The sequence below is a fragment of the Amia ocellicauda genome, chromosome 13 (genome assembly GCF_036373705.1).
Source record: "Amia ocellicauda isolate fAmiCal2 chromosome 13, fAmiCal2.hap1, whole genome shotgun sequence".
Lineage (NCBI taxonomy): Eukaryota > Metazoa > Chordata > Actinopteri > Amiiformes > Amiidae > Amia > Amia ocellicauda.
In genome coordinates, this window is record NC_089862.1 from 13,829,879 (window position 1) to 13,845,701 (window position 15,823).

At 38.2% G+C, this 15,823-nt stretch overlaps 1 protein-coding gene across 1 annotated transcript in view; it reads right to left on the reverse strand.

Annotated features, from left to right (window-relative positions):
- Positions 1-6,627: 6,627 nt before the first annotated feature.
- Positions 6,628-15,823, reverse strand: part of nwd2 (NACHT and WD repeat domain containing 2) — a 32,412-nt gene continuing 23,216 nt past the window's right edge. Inside the window, exons 6-7 of the mRNA XM_066719973.1 lie at positions 15,003-15,592; positions 6,628-12,641 (exon numbers count right to left, since the gene is read on the reverse strand). Coding sequence (XP_066576070.1) covers positions 8,742-12,641; positions 15,003-15,592 — 4,490 coding nt within the window. The 3' untranslated portion in view covers positions 6,628-8,741. The remainder of the gene's footprint in view (positions 12,642-15,002; positions 15,593-15,823) is intronic.

The window sequence follows — 15,823 nt, forward strand, 5'->3', positions numbered from 1 at the left end:
GGCGCACACACACGCACACAAAACCAGCTGACTCCTGCTGCTCTGTGGTGTGGTCAGGTGACTTCATGTTTTCTCAATATACAAATTCTGGAAGGGGTCAGATGGTGATGCCTGATATATAAAATATAAGCAAGCAGCTTAGACATAACTTGAATAGAGTGGCATGGTATGGGGAGACACCTGGTACCTTGACAGCCTTATTTTTATGATTATGATGGTTATGATTATTATTATTATTATTAAATGGTTAGAAATGGCCCAGGGGAAGCCAGTTTTAGTCACAAAATAATCACCTAACCACAGACCTTTGAAAACAGTTACAGTTGTCATGTTAGGCGAAACATTAATTCACTTAGGTTAATAAGTAATATGTGCCCCAGTTCAAATCCTGCTTGGTGAGTTGTAAAACGTGCATTACGATGTATTTGAAGTTTTAGCTGACTACGCAACAAACACCAGAAATTGTCTACATAAATGTGTGAATTTAAAACATAGGGATATATTAATATGTAATACTCTGAGCTTGTTTTGTTTTCTTGGTGGATAGTAAAACATCTATGATAACCCACTGCAGAACAATCTATGAATATTTCTATCATTGCCATTATTCCCATTAAAATATTATGAGCAAATATTTAAATATATGGCTGTTGTTTGAAAAGCATGAGGGGAGAAGAGCATACAAGTGTACAGACGCTAGTTTGTAGTGAACCAAATTTGTAGTGAACAAGGGTTTAACCTGGAAGCATACTGGTAAACATGAGTGCCAAATTACAACATATGTACGCATAAACTCACAGCTGCCACTAGGGATCAACACCTGAGCATTGTATGTCATTCATTAACCCAAAAAAACACAGATGGTAAGAAGCAAAAACCGTGGAAGCAAATACAGTGCATTCAAGATGGAGATAAATCGTTTATAGCCAGCTGCAGCCTCTAAAACAAAACAAATCAAAAGGGTTTATATTCACAGCACTCACTGCCACATTAGAAAATAAATTGCTTTTCATGGGATCCATGTTTGAGTTGGACTTACTGGTTCTATCCATGTCAATTGACCAGATGTTACTGACTATGTACAGCTTGAAGAATCTTGTTGTCAGATTAGACTTGTTCATTAGAACTCCACATGATTCAATTCCTCTAGAGAATAAAGCGAGGGCTGCAATCTATCAAATACCTGTTATACACGGTGTCTGCCAGCTCACAACCTGCCACAAACACAGCCTGTTTCCCCAGTTTCACTCTACTTTGTTCCAGGCAAGTCAATTCTTATCCTTACAGATCTGTTTTATTCTTCCAAACAATTGCACTAGAGATTTCAACAAACACACACCTAGATGTGCATACAGACATCCTAATCTTCTTAAACATGAGAAGAAACTGTGTTTTTGTATCCAGGCTACTTTTAGTCCACTGAAGGTATCATAAGAAAAAGCTCACATCACTAGAAAAAGGTACAGTTAAAGAAGGATCTTTTATAACTGTTTTAGTTTCAGCTTGAAAGATGACAAATTAAGGTTTCAAGCTGTTTTGCCAGTGCCGAATTAGAATATTTTTATTAGAAATATATATATTGTTTTGGTAAAGACACACTACTTTTTGATTTTGTATTAGTAATACGCTATTGTGGTCATTAACCCACAGTGATGTTTGTATTAGCTTCAGTACATTAGTTTAATGTATTTATTTGATCTCTGTAAGTTCATTTATCATTGTAGCCCTGCTATGTATATTTCATGTATGGCTGCTGATCGACGTGATGTTCAGTGGGTTTTGCATCAGCCAGGCATGGAAATCTAATTTTCATATGCTTTCTTACCCCGGACAGGTGCTTCACTTTTACTCATAGGGTTTAATAGAGTATGCTGCTGTTAAAACATGCTGACTTCATTTTGAGATGTGCCTATTTTTAGCTGTGTTCTTAATTTCAGTAGTGTTTACCAGCATGAGAAAACAAAACATTTTGCATTACAACACCACTCTGTAATCTCATTTTTTTTTATTTCGTGTGTAGATAAGATTGTTTCCTCTGAGTATAATATGCCGCCAACATTTCTCTGAAGTTCAGTTTGTGTTTAGTTTACATTACTACTGATAGTGGTCAATCAAAATATAGGTTTATTGTAAATACCTACACAAACAAAGCAAAGAGTGTGTTCACCTAATCACTAATGTGGGCGGTGAAAGAGGGCATGAGTCATCAACCAAGACAAATAAGTCTGCTCATGAGGTCTACACAATTGCTTTTAGTTTCATAGTTTACAAAATAATGTATTTATATATACTGCATATACAGTGACTATAGAAAATCTACACCCCCTTTATATTTTTTCACCTTTGTTGGGTTATAGCCTGGAATTAAAATGCCTTACAATTTTATTTTTACAAGATTCCTATGTGAAAAATATCAAAGGCCTTAAATATCACTTTGAGCATGGTCAACATGATTATTCAGAAGTGGAACGTGTATTGCACCACCAAGATCCTCCCTAGATCAGCCGTCACTCCCAACTGGATGACAGAGCAAGAAAGAGACTGATCATGAGGCTGCCAAGAAGCCAATGGCAACTTTACAAGAGCTACAGACTTTTATGGCCAAAACTGGTCAAAGTGTGCATGGGTCAACAATATCCCAAGCACTCCACAAAGCTGGCCTGTATGGTACTCAAGAAAGCCCACTTTGAATCCCATTTGAAGAATGCCTAAAAAATCTCTCAGGATATTCTGTAGCCATGCGGCGAAAAGTTTTGTGGTCTGACAAAACTAAAATTTAATTTTTTGGCCTGAAAGCAAAGCATTTATGTTTGGTGCAAACGCAACATCCAAAGAGCACCATCCCTACTGTGAAGCATGGTGGTGGCAGCATCGTGTTATAAGGATGTCTCTTATCAGCAGACACTTGCCAAGATGGAAGGGAAAATGAATGGAGCAGAGTATAGAAAATACAAATCTGCTACCTTCTACAAGAAAAGTGAAACTGGGCCAGAAGTTCACCTTTCAGGATGATAACAACCTAATGAACAAAAAGTTAAATGTCCTTGAGTGGCCCAGTCAGATCCCCGACCTAAATCCCATCAAGTTTGGTGTCATGACTTGAAGATTGCTTTCCATTATCACTCCCCAAGGAACTCTACAGAGCTTGAACAGTTTTTTCCAGGGTAAACAGACGTAGTTGTCTCTGGTGAGTTTATTTCATTTGTGTATATTTGAGGACCCAGAGACGGGTTAGGTTTCTGTTGGTTTGTTAAAATAGATGCCATGGTGTTTCAACATATACCTGGACAGAAATATCATACTTGGATAAGTCTCCATCCCCCTGAGATAATAATACTTGGTGGAAGCACCTTTGGCAGATTTTACCAACTTTTCTTCTCCTGACCATTCTTCTTTACAAAACCCTTTATTTACTTCACACAGCCATACTGTTTTTTTTCTTTCTTCACATTCTCCTTTGTTCTCCCGTCTCTTTTTCCCTTTGATCCCCATGTGCTTTTAAATAATTCTCACCAAGTATATCAAATTATTCCATTAAGCCCATCCCACAACAACCAATTATACCTTGAAGAGGCTCTACCAACATGGCTACCTTGACGTCAGGCTCCTTACCCAAGATGGAGTGCACCTTGCTCAACCCCCAGGGTCCCAGAGCTCTGAGAATGCACACTCCATCACTATATAATTATTATTTGTTTTCCCATACAATTATTTTTTTTTCCCATTTGACATTGTAGATAAGTGAAAACATAAAAATCCTAATTTAAATTCCTGAAACTCTAAGGCATTGACAAAACAAAATGTGAAAAAAGGTCAGGGGGGTCTAGACTTTCTAAGTGTTTGAAAGTAAGTTAACATTTGTATTGCTGTTTATTCAACTTTGTAGTTTTTGAGATAATATATGTATGTTTTCTTGGTGAACATACCGATAAATAATATGATATAAATGCAAAAATATGTGGGCTGTAGTGCTATATTCAGTCCCAGGCCTTGATTGATTGATAAAAGTAGCTACAAACTTAGGGTATTTAACTAAAAATAAAACTCCAAATCACCTAAGTGATTTTCACCAAAATGAGTTGATAAAATGAGTCCAAATGATAACAGTCATTATCGAGAAGTTAATAATAGAAAATGGAGACAAGAATGATTTATGGATGATACTATAAAAGCTTTTCTAGCTTATGACACGTTTGAATTGATATAGTATTGAGCCTCAATGTTTAAATGGTGCGTACTGTTGTTATAGCACTTTGTTGCAACTAGTTAAAGTAATTTAAAGCAGATGATATAAGAGAGGATTTATAAAGTCCTGGGGCACTGCAGTGTCTTCCCAACGAGGTGTGGCTTTACTGCTTTACCTGTTCTAAAGCCTGGATACAGACAGGACATTCCTATACCAAAAAAGCTACAAATGTTAACCTAACAAATTACAGGTAAGGCAGACAAATATCGTTTATAATCACAACACCCCTGAATTGTCAGTTTTACTATACTATCAGCCATACATTATGACCACCTGCCTAATATTGCGTAGGTCCCAAAACAGCCTTGACTCGTCTAGGCATGAACTCCACTAGACCTCTGAAGGTGTGCTGTGGTATCTGGCACCAAGACGTTGGCAGCAGATCCTTTAAGTCCTGTAAGTTGCAAGGTGAGGCCTCCATGGATCGGACTTGTTTGTCCAGCACATCCCACAGATGCTCGATCAGATTGAGATCTGGGGAATTTGGAGGCCACCTTGAACTCGTGATTCATCAGACCAGGCCACCTTCTTCCATTGCTCCGTGGTCCAGTTCTGATGTTCACGTGCCCATTGTAGGCACTTTCGGCAGTGGACGGGGGTCAGCATGGGCACCCTGACTGGTCTGCGGCTACGCAGCCCCATACGCAACAAACTGTGATGCACTGTGTGTTCTGACACCTTTCTATCAGAACCAGCATTCACTTTTTCAGCAATTTGAGCTACAGTAGCTCGTCTGTTGGATCGGACCACACGGGCCAGCCTTCGCTCCCCACGTGCATCAGTGAGCCTTGGCCGCCCATGACCCTGTCGCTGGTTCACCACTTTTCCTTCCTTGGGCCACTTTTGATAGGTACTGACCACTGCAGACCAGGAACACCCCACAAGAGCTGCAGTTTTGGAGATGCTCTGACCCAGTCGTCTAGCCATCACAATTTGGCCCTTGTCAAAGTCGCTCAGATCCTTACGCTTGCCCATTTTTCCTTCTTCTAAGACATTAACTTTGAGGACAAAATGTTCCCTTGCTGCCTAATATATCCCACCCACTGACAGGTGCCATGATAATGAGATTATCAGTGTAATTCACTTCACCTGTCAGTGGTCATAATGTTATGGCTGATCGGTGTATGTGTTTTAATAAAAGTGATCATGGCAGTCTAAAAACAAATCCCTTGTCTTAACAGTTCAATCAACAGTTTTTTGTTTTTGTTTTCTCTTGGGTGAGTCAGGGTTCAAGAGACTCTGAAATGAATGTAATGTTATTTATGAATACGCATTTATTTGAATTAATGAATTAATAAGTAACTAACATTTCAAATGAATGCTGCGAATACTGTCAACTACAGCTATGTATATGTGTGTGGATGTAATTTTCTGTAGCTCAGGTTAAGAATATGTATGTTGTTTAATTTGGCTGTGAAATGTTTTACAATTCACATCTATGATTTATTTTGTACATTATATTGCCATCTCATGCTCTGCAGTCCTTTTTAATTCTTTGGGTGACATTGTTTTGGTACGGTGTGACATTCTGGTCATGTGGCTTTTTGGTAATTACAAGCAAACTTACCTTAGTCAAAGGTTAAGGTTTCATGTCATTGGGTAAATTAAAGCCATTAGCAATATGGCTCATGAATCAGCCATTTTTTATGTAAAATTATTTCAAATGCAATAATTTTATTTTAAACGTTACGAGATGGCCACTGATGTTATGTGTGAAGGCCCATGGCCAAATACAAATTGAAGGTTAATGTACATCATTAAATGGTCCATGAAGAGAAACATCTATAAGCCCATTTACTACTATATAAGTGCTAATTAAGACATTTTCCAATTACTTAGAACAGTTTCTGAATATGTATTATAAAAAAGTACAATTTTCAAGTACCATTTCAGACAGAAAATAGGAGTTTTAATGGAATAGCTCTCAACGGGAAATTGAGAATAGTGCTAATTTAAAGTCCATGTATATTAAATGTCTAATATAAACCATTTAGCCATAAGCAGAGAAAAAGAAAATAAAGGAATTTATACACAGTGGAGCCATCCTAGTAGAAGCTTAATGAGTTCTACCCAGGTTGCATTTCAAAGTTTAATGTAAGTGTAGTAAGCTGACAAAGGTTAGATTACAAATTATACACTATGACTTTCTGTGTAACCATACTGTGAATGGGGAATATAGTTAAATGTAGCATTATTATTCACTTTCTCTGGACTTTAATTATTGTTTTAATAGTAAAAAGGGCCATGTTAATTAAAGGAATATTCAGTTAAAGTATGTATCATAATCCCCTCTACGGGAGCTTTTAAATACAGTGATGATAATAAAATCTAGAGAAATACACACACAGTCCCCACAGTTGCAGGCATTATCAAGAAAAATGTTGCTGAGATTCTTTTCATTTTGTTTGTGTTGCATCTGTTCACCAAGACACTAACATAAATGTGTAAAAGGGAAAAGAGAACTTTCGACATTTTATTACTTTAAAATTGTCCATACAAACAATGCAGACACACTATTTCATATTGCTTCAGACATAATTTTAGAACCTCTAATTAAACAATTCTGTAACAAAATGTAAATACAACATTTATGAAAATATAAATCTCTAAACAGGTACCTCAGTCCTGACAATACAAAGAATACCATAAAAACATTCAGAATCAGTATATTTTCTATGTGTTGCAAACATGTAAGTTATTAAAAGTCATTCAAGTTACATAACATACGATATACTGTATATTGGCTTTCATATAGAAACATTCACATATTGAAACATTTTACCTTTAAACTAGCATTCCAATATAGTATAAGATGTAAGGAAACTCATTAGAAAATTGAGTAAGAATAATATTTTACTCTTAGATGGCAAATTACACAAAGTAAAGAGACCACATTGAAAAATCAGTTTTCCTTTAAATGTTCAAGCCATAAAACAAAAGGAAAGTTGCAAACAACAAATAATATAATTTGGAAACTTTGGCAAATATGTTTGTTTTTACTGTATAAAGTTATCTAATTGTGGGAAAATACATAGGCTCAATTAATTTAAGCTCAATACTTTACTGCTACAGGAGATTAAAAATTGGTCTTAGGACAATTGACAGGAGAATTGAGGGTGAATAGGGGGTAAACAAACATTTACAATTAAAGGTATAGCCCTTTTAATATGAATTACAGGTGAAAAAATAATCTGAAACATTTAATCAGTGTTGTGGATATTTACTTAAAACTATCCAATATTTCTCTGAAAAAAGACAAGGCATCTAAATAACATGTACACAACGGATAATGTTTCAGGGGATAGTACAAAACATAAACAATATAACCAAAAACCAACATAACCCCATATGACCCAATATAACCAAGTTTCATATCAGATTTTGATCTTTGAGTGCTTTCAAATAAATATTTGAATATAACTGATATTAATTTACTGTCCTCACAGTCCTGGTTAACAAAGGACTTATTGGACATTCTTATTTCTGTAATTTAGAATACCTTACAATGTCTCCCACTTTTTACCCTCCAATTTGGAAATGCCAAACCATGTCACCCCCAGCGTTACCTCACTGAAACTGAATGACTGAAAACATCCAAAACGTTGTCTGCTTTTCAAAAGTGCATATCCAGAGTGTAAACAGGAACACTATTGTATGGGCAGGAGGACTGACAGAACTCTTGCTAACATCATCTCTGAATTCAGACACACTTCTGCAGAAAAAGCACGATCAGTCCACTGCAATGGATGCCTGGCCAGAAAGGAATGGAAGTCTCTTTCATGTAATGCTCAGATGTCAAAACATTTATTCCATTCCAACGTCTTTCAATGATTTTCACCAAAACATCTCATAGGTGTAATTCTTGATTAATAAAAAGCTCTCATCAATACAGCTGCTGTTTCTCCCAGCATTTCACTCAGGCGGAACTTTATTTTAATTAGCTATACTCACTTTCTGGGTTTGTCACCTAACAAACAGCTGACTTCGTAACATTTACATATCAAAATTATGATTAGGGTGGCCTGTACTTAATTAACTCCCTGTATCTTTATGTTTTCTGTTGATAATCTGCATAAAAAGCAAGTTAAAATCCAGGCACTCAATTTGTTTGCATAAAGCAATACATAACATTTTAAACATGAATACTGTTGCAGCAGCCAAAATATAAATATACACATATATACTTTGTAATGTTTCAGGAAATTCAATTTTCGTATCTTTGCAATCAGATCATTTTTTTAAAAATATGTAAATCATTCAAATTTGGGAACTTGATTTGAATAATGACTGAATCTGAAGAACAATGTTCAGATCGTGGGCTTTCTTTCATGGGAAGCAAATTTACACGTGAGAAAAAAAGCTGCACTGTCACATAAGCACACTGTTGTCATTTAAATTAAAATAAGTTGTCTGGAATATTATTGGAAGGAATGATAACTGTTCTTTTAAAACAGTGTGTAAAACTATTCTTCAACTGCCATTAACATAAATAAACTTAACTGTCTGAAGATGCCCTGTCATGATAGTTCTGTTTCTTTGTTGGTGTGGTATCTGTCTCACCTGAGTCGGATACGTTTATGGGGCTGTCTCTTGAAAAGACCTCAGTGGACTCTCTCCAAACACAGTCTGCTAATGTTTTGTACTGAAAGGTTTGACATTTCGGCCGCACTTTTTTGGAAGCGTTGTTGACAATTTGACGGCTGTTAGATGTTGCGATCTTGATCTTTAAGGCAGCATCTACGCGATCCACTACCGTGTAGGTGCCAATGCTCCCATCATCAAATCCCACAATGATGTTGAGATGTCTCTGAGACAGGCCAAGAAAGGTAGGGGTTTTGTAAAGCGAACAAGCACCAATGCTTTTGCCATCAGCTAATCTCATAACAATCAGATTAGAGACAAAACCACTGTCTTCATCATCATCGCCTTTTCTCATGCAGATATAGACCAGGTATCGTCCATCCCGTGAGAGTCTCTGCCGCCATATGACACCTGAGGCGTGAACTATCCTCAGCTTGCCACTGTGCAAATCCAGGATATTGATGTTTTCATCTCCTCTTGACACAATTCCTTGCTTTCCATTCGGGGAGATCTGAAAATCTTCCAGTGTTTTCAAGAAATTGTTTGGCAGCTGTACTCGCCTGGCGATGGACTCTTCTGCCACGCTCCAGATGAACACAGTTTCTGTGGAAGTGATGAAAACTACATAATCGGGGCAGTCTGGAATAAGCTTAAAATTGACAATGCTGATGCCATCATCACAGCAAAATTTCTTTGACACACTCCCTGACCACAAACTAACAGCCAGCAGCTTGTTTTTTGTCATTCCAATCAGGAATGTATTTGCAGTTGTAATGAATGCATTCTGTAATGCTACCAGTATGTTACATACTTTGTGACCTGTAGCAAGTCTCCAGACTCTAGATGCATTCTGCTCGCAAAGAGAGACAACAAACTGATCGTTGTGTGTCATCAGAAGCTGGGATATTTTCTGCCCGTTAATCCTGAAAATGTTCTCCCCAGTAGTGGTATGCCAAACATATTGGCTGCATTTGTCATCAGATGTGACCATCAGATCTCCTGAAGTTGTGAGCACACAGTTTTCCACATTCCCCTCATGCTTAAACACAGTCTCAATGAAACCTGTGCTGAAGCTCCACTTGTGAACTGATTCTGATCCATCCAATGTAAAGATATGTTCATCTCTACTAGACAGTATCAGGTTTTGGATTGGCTTTCCAGTTTTATCAATGTTTGACATGGCTGTTATAATGTCTATGTCCCACACAGAGACAACACCACTCGTGGTAATGGACAAGAGCATGTTGTGATGATTAGACTTGATCAACTTGACAATGGATCCTGATATTTCTAGCAGGCTTGCCATACACTGACCACTGTCCCTCCGCCACACAAAAATAGATGAGGTATTTTCCATGGAAGCAACAATGCTTTCTGCACTCTTCGAGAGAACTGCAGAAACAAAACGCTCACTTCGTTTTGCTTTGAACTTTTCTGCCATCTTCCACAAGCTTGTGTCTAAAACCTCAATGCTCCTTGCCTTGCAAATGAGAATGGCACTTTGGTCTTCAGACAGCTCAATACCCACGACCTCATTATCTTCTCCTCTACAATCATAGTCCTCAATTATCTGCGGGTTTGTGATTTCTTCAGTATTCCAAACGGAGAGACTTCCTTCATTATCGATCATCACCATTTCGTGAATTGTGTCCAAAATGAGGAGAGATTTCACAAATCCCCCAGAAAACTCAGATGTCACTGTGGCTATTTTTTCTCCACTTCCTAAGTGAAATATAGATGTGGTATTTAGATATTGCCCACAAAATGCATACAGTCCATCTGGAGAACACTGGACACAAGTGACTTCATACCAGCAATGAAACTGGTACAAGGGCCATCCGTAGAGAAGGTCTATCACATTGACATCTTTGCTTGCTTCTAGCCAGGCAAGAGCATGATTGGTAGATAAGGTGAAACCATTTATGAAGGTGATCCCTCCTGCAACACCACAGTGTTTTGAACCTTTGATTTCAACCTCTGACAACAGGCAGGACTTGTGATTGTCATATATGAGCAGAGTGTTCTTAGTTGTAGCCACAACAAGATATTTCTCATCACTGGTAAGTTTGATCCCAAGAATCACAGCGTGTGCAGTATCTATTTGCCTTAAGAGCTGCCGAGTCTCAACATCCCAGGTGCTGATAGAACCATTTTCCAACGCAGCGATGACAATGTTAGGGGCAAAGGTTGGGAGAATCTCAACAATTTGCATGTAACTAGAGCACAGAGGGAGGCGCTCTGGGCTGTAGGTGACATCCATTGATGAATGCAGAGGGACTATTGAACAGTATTTTGGCCCATCTTTGTCACATTCTAGCAGCAGATGTCTGAGCTTTGGCAAGGAGGTAACAACAGGCAAAAGTCTCTGTTGCAGTTCAGCAGAGAGAGAGCTGGGGTTCTTCATCACCTTCACTTTAATGTTGCGTAGAGTGCTTGCTAGGAATTTGAGCTCCTTTTCCTGCGAGTAACTGTAAGCTAGGTCAATGTCTGTCAGTGCTTTCTCAAACTGACCTATCTTAATCATGGTGTAAAGCCAACTGAAGTTCATTATAACGCCAAACATGAGGTCATCTGTCCGTCCACTCCTTGTCAGGTGATATAACAGCTCTGTCATCTTCCTGTGATTGACGAAGAAGATGTCTGGCTCTAGCAAGTTGCACTGAAACACCCAAGGCTGCTCTGGGGTCTGTCGGTCATAAGAAGACTTGTCAGTGCAGGGATTTTCACTGTGTTTGGGGTTCTTATGAGTTATGTCCAGAGATGCAAACTGATTGTTATCACAATGGAATATTTTCTTTCTTCCACCAGACCAGACCCCTAGGAAGTACTCCGCTAGGAGACTGTGCATCTGATGAACATCTTCCTCATTGCTGAGGAACAGCTTCTGTGCAATTAGATGAAGATGCCTGTTGGCCCACACAAGCAATGTCACATTTCTTACATGCCTTTCAACTAGGTATCCATCCAACTCTTCCTTCAGCTTGGCAATGAGATGGTATGAGATCCTTAGTGGGTTTTTTAAATTGCTACTAACCACGATGTCACTTAGAACACTGTTGTCCAGGGAAAGAATGTCTTCTAGTTCCATTTCGCTGAGACCAGATTTGGATATTGTAATGTAACCTAGTGCTCTAAAAACAAACCTGGAACTTAGTTTGGTTTCTAGAGACCAAAACAGCTGCTGTATGCTGTCGTGTACAGTAACACAAAGCGACGTCTCATCAACATCTTTGTGTGACCTCCAATGCATGACTTCTCTGAAGATCAGATTTACAAACATGGGCAGTGTGCACTTTGCTAGTGCCTCGTTTACATATATTTGCTGCCCTGAGGTGACTTTTCGTTTGACATTAAGCAGTTGGTGTTTGAGTACCTGGCTGCACATTTTTCTGTCACGCTGCATGAGCTCAATATAATTGTTTTCATCATGAATAAGGCACCTCAATTTTTGCAGAATCCCGTGCTTGTTTGGCAGTGTAGAGATGATGATCCTCACCGATCGTGGTAGATGTACAGGAAGCCACCACAGTTTGCGGGCTTCGTCACTATCTGAAAGCTGTTCTAACGCATCCAACACAATTACCAAGGGACGATGGAATGAAGGCTCACTCAAGAGGTTTAACAGTAATTCCCTAAGGTCTTGAATTTTATGTGGATTAAAGTGTATAAGGCATCTATAGTTGATAGCTATTTGCTCACAGATGCTTTGCAGTAGACTGCGAAGGTCTGTAGAAACGTCTGTGGATCCCAGAAATCTTACAATGACTACTGGATCAGTGTCTGGTCCCATTTCTTTCTGGAGCCAAGCGTAAGCCTGAAAAAAAATGAATTCACATAAATATAAGGGAATTAAAAATCGAAAACAATAAAGTTGCTTTTTGAACAAGAGAATTTCGGCAAACCAGAAGGAAAATGTGATATATATATATAAAACTGTAACTTGTGATAATTGTGCATACAGTTTTAAACTACTATTCACTATTAGATGACCCAGAGCTTCTAAAAACAGGCTTACTCCAAGAAAACCTGCCTGTAATTCAGGATGATTCACACCATGTAAAAATGTAGATTCAAAATCTGTCCAGAGAATTGATGCTAAATTTCCCAGGTGCAGCCAGGATCTAGTTAGGTAAGGTCAGCAGGGGGATACTAATATAAAATCTGACTGTGGCTGATGGCAGGATGTTTGCAATGTGAGTTGTGTGGTGTTTTGTCCTCCAGCAGAACACATTCAGCTGTGTCCTTTACTGCTCACTTTGAGAAAAGAGGCAAATGCGTGATGATCTCAGAGGGCATGCTTGTCTCCCATTGCCCAGGGTGAGTACTGTACTATGCTAGCAAGACAGGCAGAACTAAATGAGGTGTGATGGGGAATAATAATTTATGATTCATCTTAGAAATGTAGAATTTATTCACAACCCACAAAAACAGAACAAAACAAAAAAGACAAGAATAAAACAAATATATAACACAAAGAGAATTCAGATGTGTGGCATTTGTAACTTCCTATTTTCCTCAAGTGACCCCATCTCAGAGTGTTAGGGCTGAAATAATGTCTTAATTGTGAACCAGTGGTGCAACTGTTTTAGACACCGACACAAAAACCAATGAAAAACATGATCTGTGTGGGATTTATAGTGCACGGACACTGTATATAATAGAGAACATCTCAAACATAATGGCCTGCAGAACAAATTATACAGTATGAGCTTGGCTGGTGTCCCAAATGTGTGTGGTGCAACAGAGCATGGCATTTTGCCCATATTCCATACAGTAAATCATTTTATCTTATACAAGGCAATTTCATGGCATCAATTATTTAGGTCGCAAAAGCAGGGTACGACTAGAGGCCCTCACTGCAGGTTTCTGCAATATGACCCTAATGTAAGCAGGCAGCCAGATGGCCCAGCGAAAAACAAAGTCAAATCACACACAAAAAAGACTTCATTCCAAATCACAGAAATTATATCTTTACCTTGACTTTTCAAATACAGTGTCTACTGGGGTCAGTACATGTCTCAGAATAAAGGTTCTTGTCTACAAAAGTAATTTGCTGTTGTCCATTGACTGAAACTCATATGACCTTGCAGGAAATCACAATAAAATCAATAATATGTAACACTGGCTTGGTGGTGTTTATTGAGACACTGATAGCCCGTAGTCTGCATAGCAGGCTTTTACAAGGGGCAGGAGATTATTTGATTGGGTTTATTTACAGTGATGTTGTGTCTGGTAGGTGGGGCTAATTCTAAAAAGAGACAAGAGGTTGTAGGAATGAGAAGCATTGGCTATTGGCTGTCCCAAATAATGTGTTAGGGAAGCTATTTCCACCAATATTTGAATACCTAGCAACATTTCACAAGGTTTATACCTACTGCTGACTCACAGCCTAGTGAACGAACCTTTCAACTTGTAACCTTTCAACAAAATCCCTACTTTGAAGTATGGGCTGACCTAGGGTCATTATATGCTACAATCATTCTGAAAAGCCTGTTATTTTGAGGTCTGCGGTTCATAAAGCCAGATTGCATGTGAAATATCAGATTGTGTGGGTTCAATACGAGAAAGTTGAAAGACAGCTTCTGGAAATTTCTACAAAGCAAACTTAGGTAAAAGAGATTTCTACAGAAAAAAGTTGTCCAATTCAGTTCCTCCAGGGTTGAGGAATCTTTTGGTTTTCATCCCAGCCAGGCTATGAGGTATTTAATAGACCTGATTATTTTCTCAGTTGGCCGAGCTACTGTTCAGGACTCAAAATATTCAATACAAACAAACTGTAGTTTGGATCAAGTTAAACAATAAACTGAAAGTGTAGGTGAAAAATAACATTAGATCAAAATGATTAGCTTAGGTCTTTAAAGCTATAATATATGTTTATAATTCATGTCTGTTTCTCAGTCAAATCACAGAGATCTGATGACTGATTAAACACAAATCTCATTAGTTAAGTTTTTTTTGTATTTTTTAAAACAATGCAATTCAGGAGATTTGAGTTTGACTGGCCTATCTTTTCACCTGAAGAATTACAAAAAAGGCATACTGATTATTTAAGTACAGCAACAACTGCATCTGTATCACCTGAAAATAAGTTTAAATTAGGGATGTTAATAGTTTACAGTTATAACATTATAGTGCTCTATCATATTTAACATACATGAAAAGCAGCACATTTTACCTGCTTTGCAACCTCAGCAAGCAGCAAGGTTTTTCCAGTGCAAGGCCCTCCGTACACGATCAATGGATTCATTCTCCCAGACTTGGTGGGCACAATGTACTTGTGAATGAAATTCAAAGCTTCACATCTGTACTCGTAGAAAGAGGCGTAGGTTTTGCACAAGGATAAGTGCTGCAGGACTTCATCATAGAGAGGATCTGTTTCCATGTCGAAATTCTGCTGCACTGTGGCCTGGATAATATCCACCATATCGTCATAAAACTGTTTACACAGGCCTTCAACATAATGGTTTTCCACCTCTTGAGAATAGCCAAGCTTCATGTCACAGTGTGTGACAGACGTGTACACTCTAAGGTTGGAAGATGCAACAATAGTAGGAATAAATTCATCCCTGAGTTTCATGAGTCTCTCGTGGGCTTCTTGGTTACGCGTTGTCTTGTCACCCTCCACTATTATATCCATATATTTGGCCATTTCGGGAAGCTTTGCATGTCTGTCGAAGTTGGAAATCTTCCTGATATAGCAAACACACTTTTTCAGAAATGCAGGAGTCTGCTTCCCCAAAGCGAAGTCCAACTCATCTTCAAGTGCTAAAAAAAACAACATCAAAGAGTTAATGGACATATTTTTTGCTGGTTTTCTATTTAGGTGATTTAAGTGCAGGACATCACATCTCATTGAAACCCCTGTTGTTAACATGGCTTAAACTCCACTTTGAGCTTCAAAGCCTAATCCTCACAATTGTTACAATAAACCAGCTCTCATTCACTTCAGCCATGATATAATTCCCTCAATTCAATTTAAGTGCAAAAAGTAATTAT